Source organism: Setaria italica, chromosome V (assembly GCF_000263155.2).
Source record: "Setaria italica strain Yugu1 chromosome V, Setaria_italica_v2.0, whole genome shotgun sequence".
NCBI classification, from domain to species: Eukaryota; Viridiplantae; Streptophyta; class Magnoliopsida; order Poales; family Poaceae; genus Setaria; species Setaria italica.
In genome coordinates this window covers 777,153-794,663 of record NC_028454.1, presented here as the reverse complement: position 1 = coordinate 794,663, position 17,511 = coordinate 777,153, and the positions used below count along the sequence as shown (strand labels likewise).

At 50.4% G+C, this 17,511-nt stretch overlaps 2 protein-coding genes across 2 annotated transcripts in view; one reads left to right on the top strand and one right to left on the bottom strand.

Annotated features, from left to right (window-relative positions):
* LOC101779879 overlaps window positions 1-3,909 on the bottom strand; it is a 7,891-nt gene extending 3,982 nt beyond the window's left edge. The window contains exon 1 of the mRNA XM_004967378.3: window positions 3,585-3,909. Coding sequence (XP_004967435.2) covers window positions 3,585-3,909 — 325 coding nt within the window. The remainder of the gene's footprint in view (window positions 1-3,584) is intronic.
* A 6,786-nt stretch (window positions 3,910-10,695) lies between these two features.
* On the top strand, window positions 10,696-14,667 carry LOC101779082 (2-hydroxyacyl-CoA lyase). The gene is given in 3 exon segments (XM_004967376.3): window positions 10,696-11,229; window positions 11,232-12,380; window positions 13,971-14,667. Coding segments are annotated over 3 exon segments (1,713 nt in total). The 5' UTR covers window positions 10,696-10,980; the 3' UTR covers window positions 14,286-14,667.
* Window positions 14,668-17,511: the final 2,844 nt, after the last annotated feature.

Genomic DNA, 17,511 nt, shown 5'->3' with positions numbered 1-17,511 from the left:
CCTTCTTTCTATTCGCCGTTTTACCACTGACAATTCCCGTTCTGTTGAATTTGACTCTTCTGGTCTTACTGTGAAGGATTTGGCTTCCCGGCGACCTCTTCTCCGATGTGACAGCACCGGGCCCCTTTACTCCCTCCGATTTCCTGCGTCCACTTCTTCCGCTTCGCCCTCCGCTTCTTCAGCTGCTTTTGCCGCCACAGCTTCTTCCACTACATGGCACCGGCGTCTTGGTCATCCTGGTCGTGCTGTCCTGACACAGCTTAGTCGTAGGTCCGATATACCATGTACTCGGGCTCATGATGAGCACCTGTGTCAGGCGTGCCAACTGGGCCGTCATGTTCGACTTCCTTTTCCTACCTCTTCTTCACATGCGACCCATGTTTTCGACCTTGTACATTGTGATCTATGGACATCTCCTGTTCTAAGCATTTCTGGCTACAAGTACTATCTTATTGTGGTGGATGATTTCTCTCATTATTCTTGGACTTTTCCCTTGCGTGCCAAGTCTGATACTTTTCCCACACTTCTCCACTTCTTCGCGTGGGTGTCCACTCAGTTCGGTCTCACCATCAAGGCCGTCCAGTGTGACAACGGCCGCGAGTTTGATAACACCACCTCACGTGCCTTCTTCCTCTCTCACGGCGTGCACCTACGCATGTCGTGTCCCTATACCTCCTCCCAGAACGGTAAGGCTGAACGCATGATTCGTACCACGAACGACACCATGCGCTCTCTTCTGTTCCAGTCTTCTCTTCCTGCCCCTTTTTGGGCTGAGAGTCTTCACACCTCCACCTATCTCCTTAACCGCCTACCTTCTGTTGCCTGTCCCGCTCCCACTCCACACCACGCTCTCTTCGGTACCTCCCCTCGTTACGATCACCTTCGGGTCTTCGGGTGTGCGTGTTATCCTAACACCGCAGCCACCGCTCCTCATAAGCTGGCTCCCCGTTCGACCCAGTGTGTCTTCCTCGGGTACTCCCTGGATCACAAGGGGTACCGTTGTTTTGACCTCTCTTCTCGGCGGGTCCTCATCTCTCGCCACGTGGTGTTTGACGAGTCCGTCTTCCCTTACTCCACCACCACCCCACCTCCTTCCACCTCCGACCCTGATCTCTCCTCTCTGTTTCCCACTGACCCGGTGGACCAGCCACCGCTACCGTTCTGTCCTGCAGGTACTGCTCCGCCGGGGTTCTCCTCGGGCTCGACGTCCACCGGTACTGTCCCTGACCCTGCGCTCAGCACGGGTCCGACGGTGCCGGCCTCTGGTGCTGCTTCTTCCTCTTCGCCCTGCACGGGACCGGTGGCACCGCCCGCAGCACCTGCTGTCCGGTTTGCGCAGCCCGTCCGCGTCTACCAGCGTCGGGCGCGGCCGGCTCCACTGGACCTGCAGCCGGCCCCGCCACCGCCGTCGCCGCCTCCGTCATCGCCGGTGGACTCTTCTCCACCGGCGACGCCTACACCGCCACCACCTCCACCGGCCCCGACTGCCCGTGTCGCGCCGACGGTGTACCATCCGCCTCTCCTACACCGACACCCGCGTCACGTTCACCCTATGGTGACGCGACTTGCGGCTGGTACCCTGCAGCCCCGGGCTCTTTCAGCGATGCCCGGCGCGCCGCAGGTTTCTCCTGTACCCTCCTCCGTCCGCGGCGCCCTGTCGGATCCTCACTGGCGCCGCGCGATGGAAGAGGAGTACGCGGCGCTCCTCGCCAACCAGACTTGGGATCTGGTGCCCCGTCCGCCTGGCTCCAACGTCGTCACCGGCAAGTGGATCTGGACTCACAAGCGGCGGGCAGATGGTACTCTTGAGCGGTACAAGGCTCGCTGGGTTCTCCGAGGTTTCACTCAGCGCCCTGGTGTCGACTACGACGAGACGTTCAGTCCGGTGGTCAAGCCAGCTACTGTCCGGACTGTTCTCTCACTGGCTCTCTCCCGCTCCTGGCCTGTGCATCAGCTCGACGTCAAGAACGCCTTCCTGCACGGCACTCTGACTGAGACTGTTTACTGCAGCCAGCCAGCGGGGTTTGTTGACTCTTCACGGCCTGATCTGGTTTGCCGGCTCAACAAGTCCCTTTATGGCCTCAAGCAGGCCCCTCGAGCTTGGTATTCGAGGTTTGCTGCCTACCTCCTGACGCTGGGTTTTGTGGAGGCCAAGTCCGATACTTCACTGTTCATTTATCACCATGGAGCTGAGACTGCTTATCTACTGCTCTATGTTGATGACATTGTCCTCACTGCCTCCAGTCCGTCCCTCCTACGGCGGATCATCACCTCGCTTCAGCAGGAGTTCGCTATGAAGGATCTGGGTGTGCTCCATCATTTTCTTGGGGTCACTGTTGAGCCTCGTCAGGCCGGCCTCTTTCTTCACCAGCGGCAGTATACTCTTGATATCCTGGAGCGAGCTGGGATGACTGACTGCAAGCCCTGCTCCACTCCAGTTGATACTCAGGCCAAGTTGTCAGAGGCCGCCGGCACTCCTGTGACAGATGCTACTGCATATCGGAGTCTGGCTGGGGCCCTTCAGTACCTCACCTTCACCAGGCCAGATATCACTTATGCAGTTCAGCAGATTTGCCTTCACATGCATGATCCCCGAGAGCCCCATCTCATTGCTCTGAAGCGCTTACTCCGTTACCTCCGGGGCACTGTGGACTACGGCCTCCTGCTTCACCGGTCTCCCTCCACTGAGCTTGTTGTCTACACCGACGCTGACTGGGCCGGGTGTCCGGACACTAGGCGCTCTACCTCCGGCTACGCCGTCTTTTTGGGCGGCAACCTGGTGTCCTGGTCGTCCAAGCGTCAGCCGGTGGTCTCCCGCTCCAGTGCCGAGGCGGAGTACCGCGCTGTCGCTAACGGCGTGGCTGAGGCATCCTGGCTTCGGCAGCTCCTTGTCGAGCTCCACACCCCTTCTTCTCGGAGCACTCTTGTCTACTGCGACAACGTCAGTGCGGTGTACCTCTCCACCAACCCTGTTCAGCACCAGCGGACCAAGCATGTGGAGATCGACCTTCACTTCGTCCGGGATCGGGTCGCCATCGGCGATGTTCGGGTCCTCCACGTCCCGACCACCTATCAGTTTGCTGACATCTTCACCAAGGGCCTCTCGTCACCCGCCTTCACCGAGTTTCGCTCCAGCCTCAACATCACCTGTGGCTAGTTGCGTCTGTGGGGGGGCTTGTGTGTGTGCCTTTCTTTACTTGTCCAGTCTGCAACTCCGCTGCGTCGGTAGTTCAGACTGCGGGGGAGTGTTGGTGTACTGTGTGTATTAGGGCCCAATAGGCCCATGTAAGACATCTATATAGCTACCCTCTAGGGTTAGCCCATAATCCATCTATTATCTCTCAATACTGACAATTGCTCAAAGAAAACCAGCAGCCACTTAAGATTTCTGGCCTTATCTAGGTTATTTTCTAAGAAAAGCAAGGTGTCATCAGCGTATTGGAGGCTAATAATACCCCCACTCACTACATCAAGGAGGAGTCCTGTAATCAAGCCCTCCCTTGCAGCTTTTGTTAGAATTTTTGTAAACACAACAGCAACCAAATTAAAAAGTAAGGGAGACAGAGGGTCTCCTTGGCACAAGCCTTTTCCAGGTTTGAAGTAACCCCCATTTTCATCATTTATTCTAACACAAATAGAACCACCTCTCACAACCTTCCTAATCCACTTTCTCCACTTTGTACCAAAACCTCTTGATATTAGCATTTCATCCAGGAAATCCCAACTAACCCTATCGTACGCCTTCTCATAATCTAGCTTTAGGATAACTCCCATCTCCTTTTTCCCAAACACCGCATGAATAATTTCATGGGCGGCCACCACACTTTCTAGAATGTACCTGCCTTTGATAAAGGCAATCTGGTTAGAGGAGATGAGCCTGTCAGCAATCTTAATAAGCCTACTGTTCATCGCTTTAGCAAAAATCTTGAAGCTACAATTTATCAAACTAATAGGTCTAAACTTCTTAAGATGTTTAGCCTCGGTCTCTTTGGGGATAAGGGTTATAATTACATAATTCAATCTATCAAGATCCAAGTCCCCAGTTTCAAACAGCCTCACCAAGGCCATTAGGTCATTTTTAACTATCTCCCAGAAACATTGGTAGAATAAAAATGAGAAACCATCTGGGCCAGGAGCCCCTTCAGCATAAGACTCGAAGACGGCATTTTTAATTTATTTTTCAGAAAAAGGGCTCTCCAACATCACATTCTCCTCATGTGTAACTTTGTCTTCCTTTGACCAAAAATTATCGTCTAGTCTAACTTCAAGCTTTTCTTCATACCCAAAGAGGGTTTTGTAGTACTCGCCGGCTAGGGCCAGCATTCCTTTGGTTTCTGTGACAGGGCCTTCAGGGCCTTCTAACACAGAAATTCTCTTCTTCCTGTCCCTTTGGTTGGCCATAGCCTGAAAGTAGGCAGTGTTTCTGTCTCCCTCCTTAATATTTCTCTCTCTCGACCTTTGCCTAGCTTTGGTCTCTTGCATCCTCCATATTCCCTCCAGCTCATCTAAAATGTCCTGCATTCTATTTCTATCTTCCCCACAAAGATGGCCAGATTCTTGAAGAACATCAAGGGTCTCAAATTCCCTCAACAGATTTTGTTTCGTCTTTCTAATTTCAGCACTGATGTTGAGGGCTCAGCCTTTGGCTTTCTTCCTTAGCAGTTAGCATCCTAATTTTGTACTGCCAAGCGTCGAGGGGGTTTTCAAAGTCGCAAGGGGTGCTCCATACTGACTTAACCAGCTCATGGAAGTTAGCCCTGCCTAACCACCACTTCTCGAATCTAAAGATACTAGGTTTTCTAGCTCTATCTAGGCCCAGATTAAAGATCAGCGGAACATGGTCACTCCCAGCCCTTGACACAGCTTGAACACTGGCCAGGGGGTATTTTTGATCAAAATCAGAGAACCAAAGATTTTGTCAATAGCAGCCATAATTGGCTGCTCCTGACTGTTGGTCCAAGTAAAGGATCGAGAGAGCATATCCAAGTAAAGATTTTGTCAATAGCAGCCATAATAGTAGTGGCGTGTTTCTGACTGTGAGTGCTCATCAGAGAGCATATCCCACGCATTCTGGGCTCCTGCAATGTATTTACATATCAGTATGTCAATTTTCATTGCTCGCAGCAAACAGAGACAAGAAACCGGGGAACAGACTGGAGCTGTTGGAGCAGGCTTGCGCTTACCAGCTAGTAGGAGGAGACGCTGCCGACGACGCGAGAAAATCCGTGGAAGTGGAAGAACCCCGCGTCCGCTATGACGACGGCGGTGTGCCGTGTCAGAGCGCTTGTTGTGGCACTGGAGCAGGGAGCCGAGCCGGGAGCAGCCGAGAAAATTGGAATTTTGTCATTATGAAACGTGGCCTTCGCTCGTTTGCCATCCCGCAGAAGGGATTCGCTCGTTTACCATTATGAAATTGGATACACTCGCTAGAATGCCCTATGAGTAATTTTTTACCAAATTTAATTATTTTTTTCACAGCCTCTTTTCTTTCCCGTTTTGCCCCTGCTCAATAGCAACGTTGTCCAATCCATTCCTCATTCACGGTCTTCACGAGATAGAGTCCTCCCACCTTGCTACCGCCACCCCAGATGCGTCCTCGCCACCCCGCTGCTGCCGCCTCGACGCGTCCGCACTAGCCCACCGCTGCCACCTCCTCCTCCTCCGGCGACGGCGGCCTCCCGATATTCCCAACCAACACCTCCACCATCGTTGCCCCGACCCCGCGCGCATTCGGCTCCCACCACTTCCCTTGCTCCTGCTCCTCTCCTTGCTCTCGCTCTGCCTCCTTCTCCTCTCCACGCTCCTCTCCATCCATCTCGTCCGCGGCCTCCCCCACCACGGCCGCTCTGGGGCTGCGCTCTCCGCCGCCACCGATGACGGGGACGAGGAGGGCCGTCGCCAATGCCCACCTCCTCGTCCAACCCCAGCACCGAGTTCCTCTACCTCGGCACACTAGCCACCCCGCCGCCGGCACCGCAGGCCCAGAGGTCGAGTTCCAGTCTCTGACCTGGCTCGCTGGAGCTCCGCCCCCTGCCACCGTTCCCGCATGTTGGCCCGCCCTCCGGCAAGTTCACCTGCCGTAGCTCTGTCTCCGCCCCCAACACCGTGCCTCCCGCCACCACCGCCGCCAACGTGTCCTCCTCGTCGCTCTTTCCCTTGTCGCTGTCAGCCTCCTCGCCCATGCTCGGCTCCAGCCCCGTCCATTTCCGGGGCGGTGGCGGCGGGGTGGCGAGGACTCTGCCCCGTGAAGACCATGAATGAGGAATGGATTGGATAACGTTGTTGTTGAGCAGGTGTTGGGGATCACCCAAAAAGATGATCACCCTCGAGGTCATTCGAATTGGCGTTCTTTGGGCAACTCTAAAAGTTTCTCAACCTCGGGTGGAACCCATTGACTTCGGGTAAAGATTACAATGCGAAGAGGTGCCCTGCGCATCGCGGTCTTAAGAGTTGGTCCGAAGCTACGTGACCTTCGCCAGTATTTAAGCTAACTAAGCCCAACCTCGAACACTCAAAGCTAACCACAAGTGCCGAGACATTTACTACCATGTGCAGGGTCGCGTGTATGAGGTTGGGAATAAGGCACGAGGTTGGGCGCCTCCTGAACACGAAGCCGAAGCAGTCAAAACATACGAAGCTGAGTTAGCTTCGGACACGACGACACAGCCTCGGAGACGAGGCTAAGGTACGTGGAGGCGTTGAAGCGGTCAAGGCGGATTTCGCGGGACAATGTGACAACAATGAAAACATTTCACTGTTGGCAGCGTCATCTACTACCTTGTCCACTCTTTCTAATGGATAATCATCTTTCAGGCAAGCCTTGTTCAAGTTAGTGAAATCTATGCACATCCTCCATCTTCCGTTCTTCTTTTTGACTGGAACAGTATTGGCTAGCCATTTTGGATAAATGATGGGCTAGATCACGTTAGCTTTAAGGAGCCTATCAACCTCGGCTTTCACTGCTTGGGCTTTCTCATCAGACATCTTCCTCCTGAGCTTTTGCTTTTTTGGCTTCGCGCCAGGCTTGATATCAAAAGGCTGTGCTCTATAATCTCTCTGTCAACCCCTTGGAGATCACTCATGGACCAAGCGAAAATATCTTTATTTTTGTTTAGGAAGTCAATTAATTCCTTCTCCTCTTCTGGCTCGAGGTTAGCCCCTATCGTGACATGCCTGTCCATGACATAGCCGTCCAAAAGGACCCTCTTGGTTTCATCGTCTGCACTTATTTTTATCTTTTCTTTGTCCCTCTTGGGTTCAACATATGGGTTCTTCTTTTCTTGTTCTTCGGCTTCATTGGGGGTTGTGAGGTGATGAACGTTCTTTTGCACCGGGGTTACACCCTTCCTATGTTTCTTGCAGTTTGTTGGTCACCAAAGACTGTGATAACTCATTTCAAAGCTAGGATTTTCATGCATAAGAATAGTTATCTGATGGTTGCATCAAACTTGTTAATGAATCCTCACCTGAGGATGACAAAGTAAGGGTAGTACATTTCAACTACATCAAATGTGATGTGTTCTGTTCTTACATTATTGAGGTTCCCAAAGGAAACTGGAAGTGCTATCTGTCGGGCATAAATCCATGGGCCCACCAGAAGGTTTATACGGATCCACACATGGAGAAGTACACCGAGACGTCGGTACAGGGTGGCGTGGTCTACATGGAGTCCATGGGACTAGTCGAGGACAAGGAAACTACTCTTCCTAGTTGGAGTAGTATTCGGTAGTTGAATTCGACTAGTACTCTTGTAAAACAACTACCCTGTAACCCTGCTCCCCCAATATATAAGGGCAGGTAGGGACCCCCTCAAAACAAATTCAATCCAATACAAGCAAACAACATATAGGATGTAGGGTATTATGCGATCTAGCGGTTCGAACTTGTCTAAACCGCATGCCTGTGTACAGTATCGAGCTCTTGATTTTGGCGATACCCACCAACCAAAACTCTACCTTGGGTACTCCCTTGGTAGGTTGCCGGGTTTAAACACCGACACTATCTTTCCCAGAGCTTTGACTGGCCTCCCCCCAAAGCCAAGTAGTGGCACTTCTGCTGGCTCAAGCAAGTGCGGGTCAATTTTCATCTCTCTGAAGGTGTTTGCAAAGATGATGTATGTAGAGCTAATGTTGTCCACCAAGACTTTTCCTATCTGCCAACCAGCGATGATGGCCTCGATTACCATCGTGTTGTTGTGCGAGGTTGTTTTGAGATTGAAATCTTCTTCCGTAAAAGAAATTAGCATGTGCGCCCATTCTGGTTTAGCCAGGGGTCCATCAGGTATGATTGTATTCACCTGCTTGAAATAATCTCTTCTTTGTCTTTTGTTTTCGAACTCAAGTGAAGAGCCACCGGCGATTGGTATTATCATACTATAAGTTGGTATAGCATTGGAGCTACCCTCGCGAGGTTAAAACTGCAAGGATCCTCTCGAGATTGGCATTATCATGTCGTAGGTTGGTAAGGCTTTGGGATTGCTGTTTGGTGGGTTGGGCTCAACTTTTGGAATTTCGTTGGGTAGATTTGGTGGCGGTAGTGGTATTTTGTGGCGAGGCTGTGAGGATGCGAAGTTCGCATTATGCGAGGTTGGTGGGATATGAGGGTGGAATTGTGGTGAAGGTTGCCACGTCATGGCGGGTTGGAAAGTTGTGAGGTTGGTTGAATTTGGGTAGTATGGAGGATGTGGCCAGAAGGTGGTACGGTGAATGGTCTTGGGTGCCTGGGATGCTGCTTGGGCTGCGGCTTGAGCTGCTTTCTTTTCTGCTGCTAGTCTTTCGTTGGTTTCTTTGACTATCGAGCAGAAATCAGTTGCATGATCAAGTTGTTTACTATGGAACGTGCAATAGAACGGCCTTTGCTGTCTGGTTTGGTTGTCTGGCCTCGGAGGGCCATTGCCTCGACCTCTCCCTCTTCCTGCATGGCCGCCTCTTTGGCCGCTGCCGAAGTTGGGTTGGTTTTGGTGGTATTGATTTTGGTTGTGGTTGTGGTTTTGGCTTTGGTTGTGGTTGTGGTTATGGTTTTGGTTCGGGGCTTGGTTGCCTTCGATCGCTAGCACTTGTTGGGTTGGGTGTTGGTGGTGGTGTTGCTGGTTGTAGGGCGAGGCTTGCCATTTTATGCTCTTTCTTAGATTGCCTTTGGCGGTTTCTTTCCGCCACCCTTCTTTTGTGGTTCTCGTCTGACCTGCAGTATTTTTCTAGCTCCGCAAACAGGGCCTCCATCATTTTTGGCTTTTTCTCGTTAGTTTCAAGGCCGTTGGATCTGGATTGAGTCCCAGAATGCAGGCTGATATGGCAACACTGTTCACTACATCTGGTGTTTGATTTGAGCTGTACAAATCTCTTCACATAACTTGCTACGGGCTCCTTGTCCCTTTGCACACAGTTGAAAAGATCTCCTTCGTCAGTCACGGCCTGATGGAAGCCTTGGAAGTTTTGAGTTAACTTGGTTTTTAGGTCAATCCAACTGTAGACTGATTGCGGTGGGAGCAAGGAATACCAATTCAGTGTTGCACCTTCGCAGGCGATGATGAATGACTTTGACAATACGACATCGTCTCCCCCAGCCAGGCTTTGGCCACTTCATAACCCATGAGGAATTGGCGGAGGTCTATTTGGCAGTTGAACTTGGGTAATGCGACTGCCTTGTTGGTTGCGGGCATGATGACATAGTCTCGGAGATGAGGCTAAGGTACGTGGAGGCATTCAAGCGGTCAAGGCGGATTTCGCAAGACCATGTGAGAGCGTGATTCCTGGAGCTGTCGGGAGGTGTGGGAAGCGTGATCTTCAAAAGACCTTCGCGTAAATCATATTCTAGGAATGTAGTGGTTGAGTAGGGGTGATTGTGGAATGTAAAATACCCATCGAGACACTATAAAAAAGGAGCCCTACCCCATTGTAAATTTTACGTTCTCTCTTCAACGAAGTGGAAGTATAAGTGTTTTCCTTGCTTTGTTGTATCTTAACCTCGCTAAAGTTTGAGACCAACAGCAGGGGCAAACCGGGAAAGAAAAGAGGTCGCGAAAAAAATGATTAAATTTGCTAAAAAGTTAGCTAAAGGGCATTCTAGCGAGTGTGCCCAGTTTCATAATGGCAAACGGGCGAATCCCTTTTGCGGGATGGCAAATGAGCGAAGCTCACATTTCATAATGGCAAAATTGCAATTTTCTTAGGCAACGCTGCAGATGTGTTGCCCAGACGACTTGATGCTTCCAATCTCTTCATTGTCGTTGGCGGATCCTCCACAACTCGGGCCCCACTCTTCCCGGTGGGGTTAGCAGGCAACGCTGGTGGCTGACACGGGGCTAGCAGATGGTCGCTGGCGGTAGCACGGGGCTCGTCGGGATATTTGTAAAAGGTCCCTGATTTGGATCGCGATTAATAATCGTGATCTGATTAATCGCGATCCAAATTGGGGTTCTTGTGTAAATTTTCAGACCAAACATTTGCAAAATGGATTTTGATTTGGATCGCGATTATTGATATTGATCGCGATCCGATTTAGAGTTGTTTTGGTAAACTTACGGATCAAATATTTACATAATACGTCCTAAAATGGATGATCGCGATCCGATGTAGGGGTGTTCTGGTTAAGTTCGAGATAGGCCCCCTGATTGGAACTGGTCGACTCCCAGCACCAGCAGTCCACCGACGACCGCCACTTTCCCCGGCGGGGTCGCCGTCGCCTCCGCCTCCTTCCTTCTCCTCCACTCGTGAGGTCGTGCCTGACTGCTCGGCCGGCCCCGCCCGTTTGGCCAGATACAACGCTCCAGGTACACCGGTGCCAGCTGCCCCCAAGCAGAGGTGTCATCTGACCAGCACGCCTCACCTCGCCGGCCAGCCGCCGCACTCCTCCTCCATTCCTTTTATAATCAAACATCTGCAGCCCCCGTGCTCACTTCACTTCCGATTGCGGAGCAACAAATACGAGAGAGAAGCGCACCAACTCCCCAACCACCGTAATCCAGACAGGCAGGAGGGAAGGATGGCCGCGGCGACCGTCGACGGCAGCGCGCTCGCGGGCCGGGCGCTGGCGGCCGCCGGCGCGCGCCACATGTTCGGCGTGGTGGGCATCCCCGTCACCTCCCTCGCCTCCCGCGCCGCCGCCGCGGGGGTCCGCTTCCTCGCCTTCCGCAACGAGCAGTCCGCGGGCTACGCCGCCGCCGCCTACGGCTTCCTCACCGGCACCCCGGGCCTCCTCCTCACCGTCTCCGGCCCAGGGTGCGTCCACGGGCCTCGCTGGGCGTCTCCCACGCCACCGCCAACGCCTGGCCGCTCCTCATGGTCTCCGGTTCCTGCGACCAGGCCGACGCCGGCAGGGGCGACTTCCAGGAGCTCGACCAGATCGCCGCCACCAAGCCCTTCGCCAAGTTCGCCGTCAAGGCCACCACCATCGCCGACATCCCGCGCCTCGTATTCCAGGCCCTCGCCGCCGCAACCTCCGGCCGCCCTGGCGGCTGCTACCTCGACATCCCCTCCGACGTCCTCCACCAAACCATCCCTGAATCCGAGGCCGCGGATCTCATAGCCTCCGCCGCCGCCGAGTCAGCCGCGTCCAATCCTTCCCCGCCCAAGCAAAAGTCCCTGGATGAGGGCATCGAGAAAGCTGCCGACCTGCTCCGCCGTGCGGAGCGGCCTCTTGTCGTGATTGGGAAGGGCGCGGCGTACGCGCGCGCGGAGGAAGCCATCCAGAAGCTGGTGGACACCACGGGCATCCCCTTCCTCCCGACGCCCATGGGGAAGGGGGTCGTGCCTGACTCGCATCCGCTCTCCGCCACGGCGGCGCGCTCGCTCGCCATCGGCCAGTGCGATGTGGCTCTGGTCGTCGGTGCCAGGCTGAATTGGTTGCTTCACTTTGGCGAGCCGCCCAAGTGGTCCAAGGATGTCAAGTTCATACTCGTGGACGTCTGTGAGGAGGAGATTGAGCTCCGGAAGCCACATGTGGGGATTGTTGGGGATGCCAAGAGGGTAGTTGAGCTGATCAATAGGGAGATCAAAGACAATCCATTCTGCTTGGCAAGGTCGCACCCGTGGGTTGAAGCCATCACCAAGAAGGCCAAGGACAATGTTCTTAAGATGGAGGCACAGCTAGCGAAGGATGTTGTGCCGTTCAATTTCATGACACCACTGCGGATAATCAGGGATGCGATCCTTGCCGAGGGGAGCCCTGCTCCGGTGGTGGTCTCGGAAGGGGCAAACACCATGGATGTTGGCAGGGCGGTGCTTGTGCAGAATGAACCAAGGACAAGGCTGGATGCAGGGACATGGGGGACGATGGGGGTCGGATTGGGGTATTGTATTGCAGCTGCAGTAGCCGAACCCGAACGACTTGTGGTTGCTGTGGAGGGTGACTCCGGATTCGGATTCAGTGCAATGGAGGTTGAGGTATGAATGCGACTTGCCAGTTCCACATTGAAATGTTAAATAGTTAAATCTCATAACTCATTTGGTTTAGTTGCATAAACATGCCCTTTCTTATTTTCTGCCGCTTTTTTCGCTATCGTCATGTTATTGTGAGGTGAAATTAACATTCTTCTGGTTGGAGAAAACCAGGGTCAATAATGCTAAGATACTTGCAGAGACCATAATCTATTTATACGAACTATGCTGCTGCTGCTGCCATGTTCCAGGTGTTAATGACACATAATTACATGGGAAATAGAAAAGTAACCTAATGTATATGCATAGATGGCATGGTCTCTGAATAATTACCCAAGGATTGTGTATGAGTCTATCCTTTGCAATTGTGCTAGTTCATACTGTTAGTACAAGTATTCAATGTTACATATGCTTTTATAGACAGAATTGGATAATTATTCAGCTGTTGTCCACAAATGAGCAATCGAGTTATCCTAATGGTCCATCCTTATCAGGATATATTATTTTGTTGTTTGTAGTGCACACTTGGCAGTATGCATATGAATGCTTCCGTATACTACATCTCCAGCTTCATACAGTCACCATATATGCATATTTTTTTTGTACTGTTTATACCTCTGTTATCTCATTGGCCCTTGGCACAAAATGAACATTTCACATGGAACCACAGAGGGCACCATTACTCATAAGCTATACATTTTGCAGCAACCATTAAAATTGCATTGTTTTATGTGACAGTTATCCATCTGTGTTGCCAATTGAACAATGAAATTATTTTGATTTATTATGGTGGCCTTGTTGTTTTCTTCAGATTACTGCACGCCATAATTTTTTTTGAATATGATCTGATGAATGATACGCGAAACCATTCCACTCCCTGGGGCATTCTTTTTAATTTTGTCTGCAATCTGCTTAGAAATGATAAATTTAGAAGATGAACCAGAATATGTCTATAGTTTTGCTTCTTACTTATATAGTTTTATTCATTATAAGGTTATTGGTGATGCACCTCTGAATTGTAGGTGTTATCTTGTTACTCTTTCTTCTACTATAGCCGCTTTAGAATTTGTGTGTTGTTGCATACTAGTTGAAATAGTAGGATATTTGAACTGGCAGATGTGTGGGTCAAAACAACTTGAAAGCAAACGGGTGTGCTTATTTATATGCCCTTGATGGATTAGCTTCACACAGATATTTTCAACAAAGTAAATGTTTGCCACAACTAGCCCTCTAATTAACCCAAATTCAGGGCTTCGCTGTGGTTGATACTTAGGATAAGTAGTAAAACTCCATAGAATGTTTGAAAGTCTATGCGTGATTGACTAGGAAGCACCAAACCTCTGATTAATCAGGTCACCTTAATTTTGCTTCATTGTTTTTATCATTTTTTTGTAACATTTACTTATTCCTCTACCAGCTTGGTTTACGTGATCTATTTTTCTTTTCCTTGACTTTTTTGCTTCTCCAACTTCTAACTAGTCCCGTCGAACAATATTTTCCTTAACTTGCTGAACAATATGTTTATCATTCCAGTTTGCCATATTGTACCAGACAAAGAAATCCCAATTATTTACTTTTGTGCCTTTCATTTTACAGACGTTGGTGAGGTACCAGCTGCCTGTTGTCGTAATTGTTTTCAACAACAACGGCGTCTACGGCGGTGACCGGAGGGGCCCTGATGAGATAACTGGACCCTACAAAGATGACCCTGCCCCAACTTCTTTTGTCCCAGCAGCAGGCTACGATAAAATGATGGAAGCGTTTGGAGGAAAAGGCTATCTTGTGAAAACACCAGACGAGCTTAAATCTGCCCTTTCGGAATCGTTCCGCGCCAGGAAACCAGCAGTCATCAATTGTATCATTGATCCTTACGCCGGCGCAGAGAGCGGCCGGATGCAGCACAAGAACTGAGTGAGGGTGTTTGTACCATATCATAGCGAGATGTGCAGATGCGACTGAATAAGCAACGTCCTCCAGCGTCCAGCCATTTTCAAAATCTTTTCTTTGTTTTGCATCCAGGTGTGACTGTGAGATGCTCTGTAAACTTAGCTCAACGGTTGGATTTGAACCGGGTATTCGCGGAATGTAGCTTCATGTTATCCATTTAAAAAGACAGTTTGTAGACCGGTATGTTCCTTTTGTTTTCACTTACAATGTAATGAGGAGTAAGCTGTAAAAGGGTCAACATTACTGCCATGGCTTAATTTGGCATTTCAAGATGTGACACTGTATGTATACTTAATGACAGAATACCTTTTGATGAAATGAAAGAAAGGGCTCCGGATATCTGATATCCTCGTCGACTAAAGTGCTCCCTCCGTTCTTAAATATACGACGCTGTTGACTTTTTACTTTAATTTCGACCATCAATATCTATTGAACGAGTTAGTTAACTAAAATAAAATGTGTATCATTATGTCTATTGTCAAATGCACTTTAGATTTAACTTTTAGGTTTATCTATTTGCAAAAATATTTGTAGAAAAGATGAATAGTCAAACAAATGAAAAAAACCAATGGCGTCGTATATTTAAGAACGGAGGGAGCATCTATGTTTTCTAACTTGAATTTTACTTTAAAAAGGGTCTTAAAATATGAGTTTGGTCTTTTTTTAGACTGGTGAGTTGTGGACTCGTGTGGCTACACGACGACTAGTGCTCATGCTTTGGCATGGCGGCCGCGGGTAACGTCGCCATCCTGGCATCATGCATGACCAGCTCGTGGCCGAAACAATATTCAGTGCCAGTGGCCCAATTGTGGCCTAAAATTGAGGATGCAAGTGGCGCGGCCTTACACGCAAGCTCACTTTGCAAAATGCTTCATGGACTGATGCTGTGATCATTCAGAGCCATGCCTACCTTTCCTGTCATCAGAGATGCTGACATTCCAGGAGCACACGGACGCGCACAAAAGACACACGAACTAGTCAGGTGTCTGGAAACAAACGGGGAACGAGAACTCTTACATTGCTGGCAGAAAAAAGTTTAATCGAATTGCGATGCCAGGAAAACTGACCGTCGATCTCGTTGTACAAGGATTACCAACTGCCGATTTGTTTTACTGACCAATAGGACTTGCCTTGTTGTGGCTCTGACGGGGTTTTGCCGCTACTTGGATGGGTTGGTTTGCATTGCAGGTGAGCCTGCACGGCGGCCAGGTTGCACGACCGCGGCGAGGAGCTCCTCTTCACCACCAGCAAGGTGACTTTTCTTACCAACTATGGCCAAAGTCTTCCCCTCCTTTCATTCACTGTTGGTGTGTAAAAAATCGGTGCTCGTAGCCTAAGAAGGGGAGGGGTTGAATTAGGCAAACTTAAAAAACTTTAACCTATGACTTTGACTATTTGCTTCAAAGCATAAACTAGATTATGCTATCTAGATGTGTAACCTATGATTGATCTAATGATTCTTCCCACCCAAGATAAGTTTTGCAACCTAGAGCAAATCTTATCAAAAATCTGTTAACCACTCAAGTTGCATGTATGAAATGCGGAAACGTAAATGAGTGGATTAGGAAGAATGAAAACTCGGGCACGACAATTTATCCCGTGATATCGATAAGCAAATGCCACCCCTAGTCTGTCGGGCATACATCTATGGGCTCACCAGAAGGTTTGTACATGTCCACATATGGGATGTACACCGAGGCGTAGCAGGCATGGAGGCTACGGTGCAAGACGGTGTAGTCTACATGGAGTCCAAGGGACTAGTCGAGGACAAAGAAACTACTCTTCGAATCCGACTAGTACTCTTGTAAGACAACCGCCGTGTAACCCTGCTCCCCCAGTATATAAGGGCGGGCAAGGACCCCCTATCTAATACAAGCAAACAGGACATAGGGTATTACGCGATCTGGCGACCTGAACCTATCTAAATCGCGTGCTTACGTACACCATCGAGTTCTTGATTTTGGCGACACCCACCAACCAAAACTCTACCTCAGATACTCTCGTGGTAGGTTGCCGGGTTTAAACACCGAAAGCTGGCACGCCAGGTAGGGGCAGTCGCTAAAATTTCCTTTGCGAGTTCGATGGCTCAACTCATCATCAAGCCTACGATCGCATACGAAGCTGGCGCGACGTTCGTCTTCGACTCCTAGATCTGCGTCGCCGACGGCGCTGGAAGTTTCCACTGCTACATCGCAGAGGCCCCGGAGAAGAAGCCCCTCGACATCAACCTTCGTTACCAAGGTACAAAGGGTTTCATCGAGAAACTCAACAAAATTTTTGATCTGACAAGAAGTGAGCTCGAGTACAACTCGGACTCTACATCCACTCGGATGGGTTCCCACGAGCAGGCAATCCAGCCATCGTGTGGATCAAATCAAACTCTGAGCCAGTTCCTGTTTGAACTTCGAAACGCGGCATCGGTCCATCAAACAACTTTGTCCAAACTACAATCCGAATTGAAAGCGCTTGAGGACCACGACTTTGATCTCTACTCGAATTCCATTGAGGAAACTCCTTTATCAGGGCCGCAGCAGGGCTTGGTAATCACTTCAACACCACAAGGCAGATTCGTAACTAGCCGGACATGAAGCCATCTTTTCTTGCTCAGGACAACGAATCACACCTCATCGCTCACCTGGATGTTCTCCCATACCAAGAAAGGAACACTCCTGTTGCCTGTCCGTGAAGACGATGGCTCCACAGAAGTCATCACCTCAAGCTCGGGCAGCTACTCCCCAGATAGGGAACTTTTCGCCCTTATCGCAGTAGTTGACGGGGAAGACGGCGATCAACGACAACCGGAGAGGAGCCCTCGACAGGAGCATCACCCAGATGATGTCTCATAAGATGAACTCTCCACTAACGTCATGGGAGAAGAAACTGGAGGCCAAAGAACCCGGAGGCGCGCAAGGAATGCATCGAGAGCAGAACGACGCCATCAATTGGCAAAACAGCTCCCAATTATGAACCTTGACAAAGCCTTTGAGGTAGTGCAAACACGACAGCATAGAACACCCTTGGCTCCCGTTGCTTCCATTGACCTTATCACTCGGGCCACGCCACAAGACAAGTACACCACGGTATTGTCACAATTAGCGGAGCGGGCCTACGAACTACTCAATAGACAAAACCCAATCCCGTCAGTATCTCGTACCCTATCAGTACGTAGCCAACATGTAAGCAGCAGAGG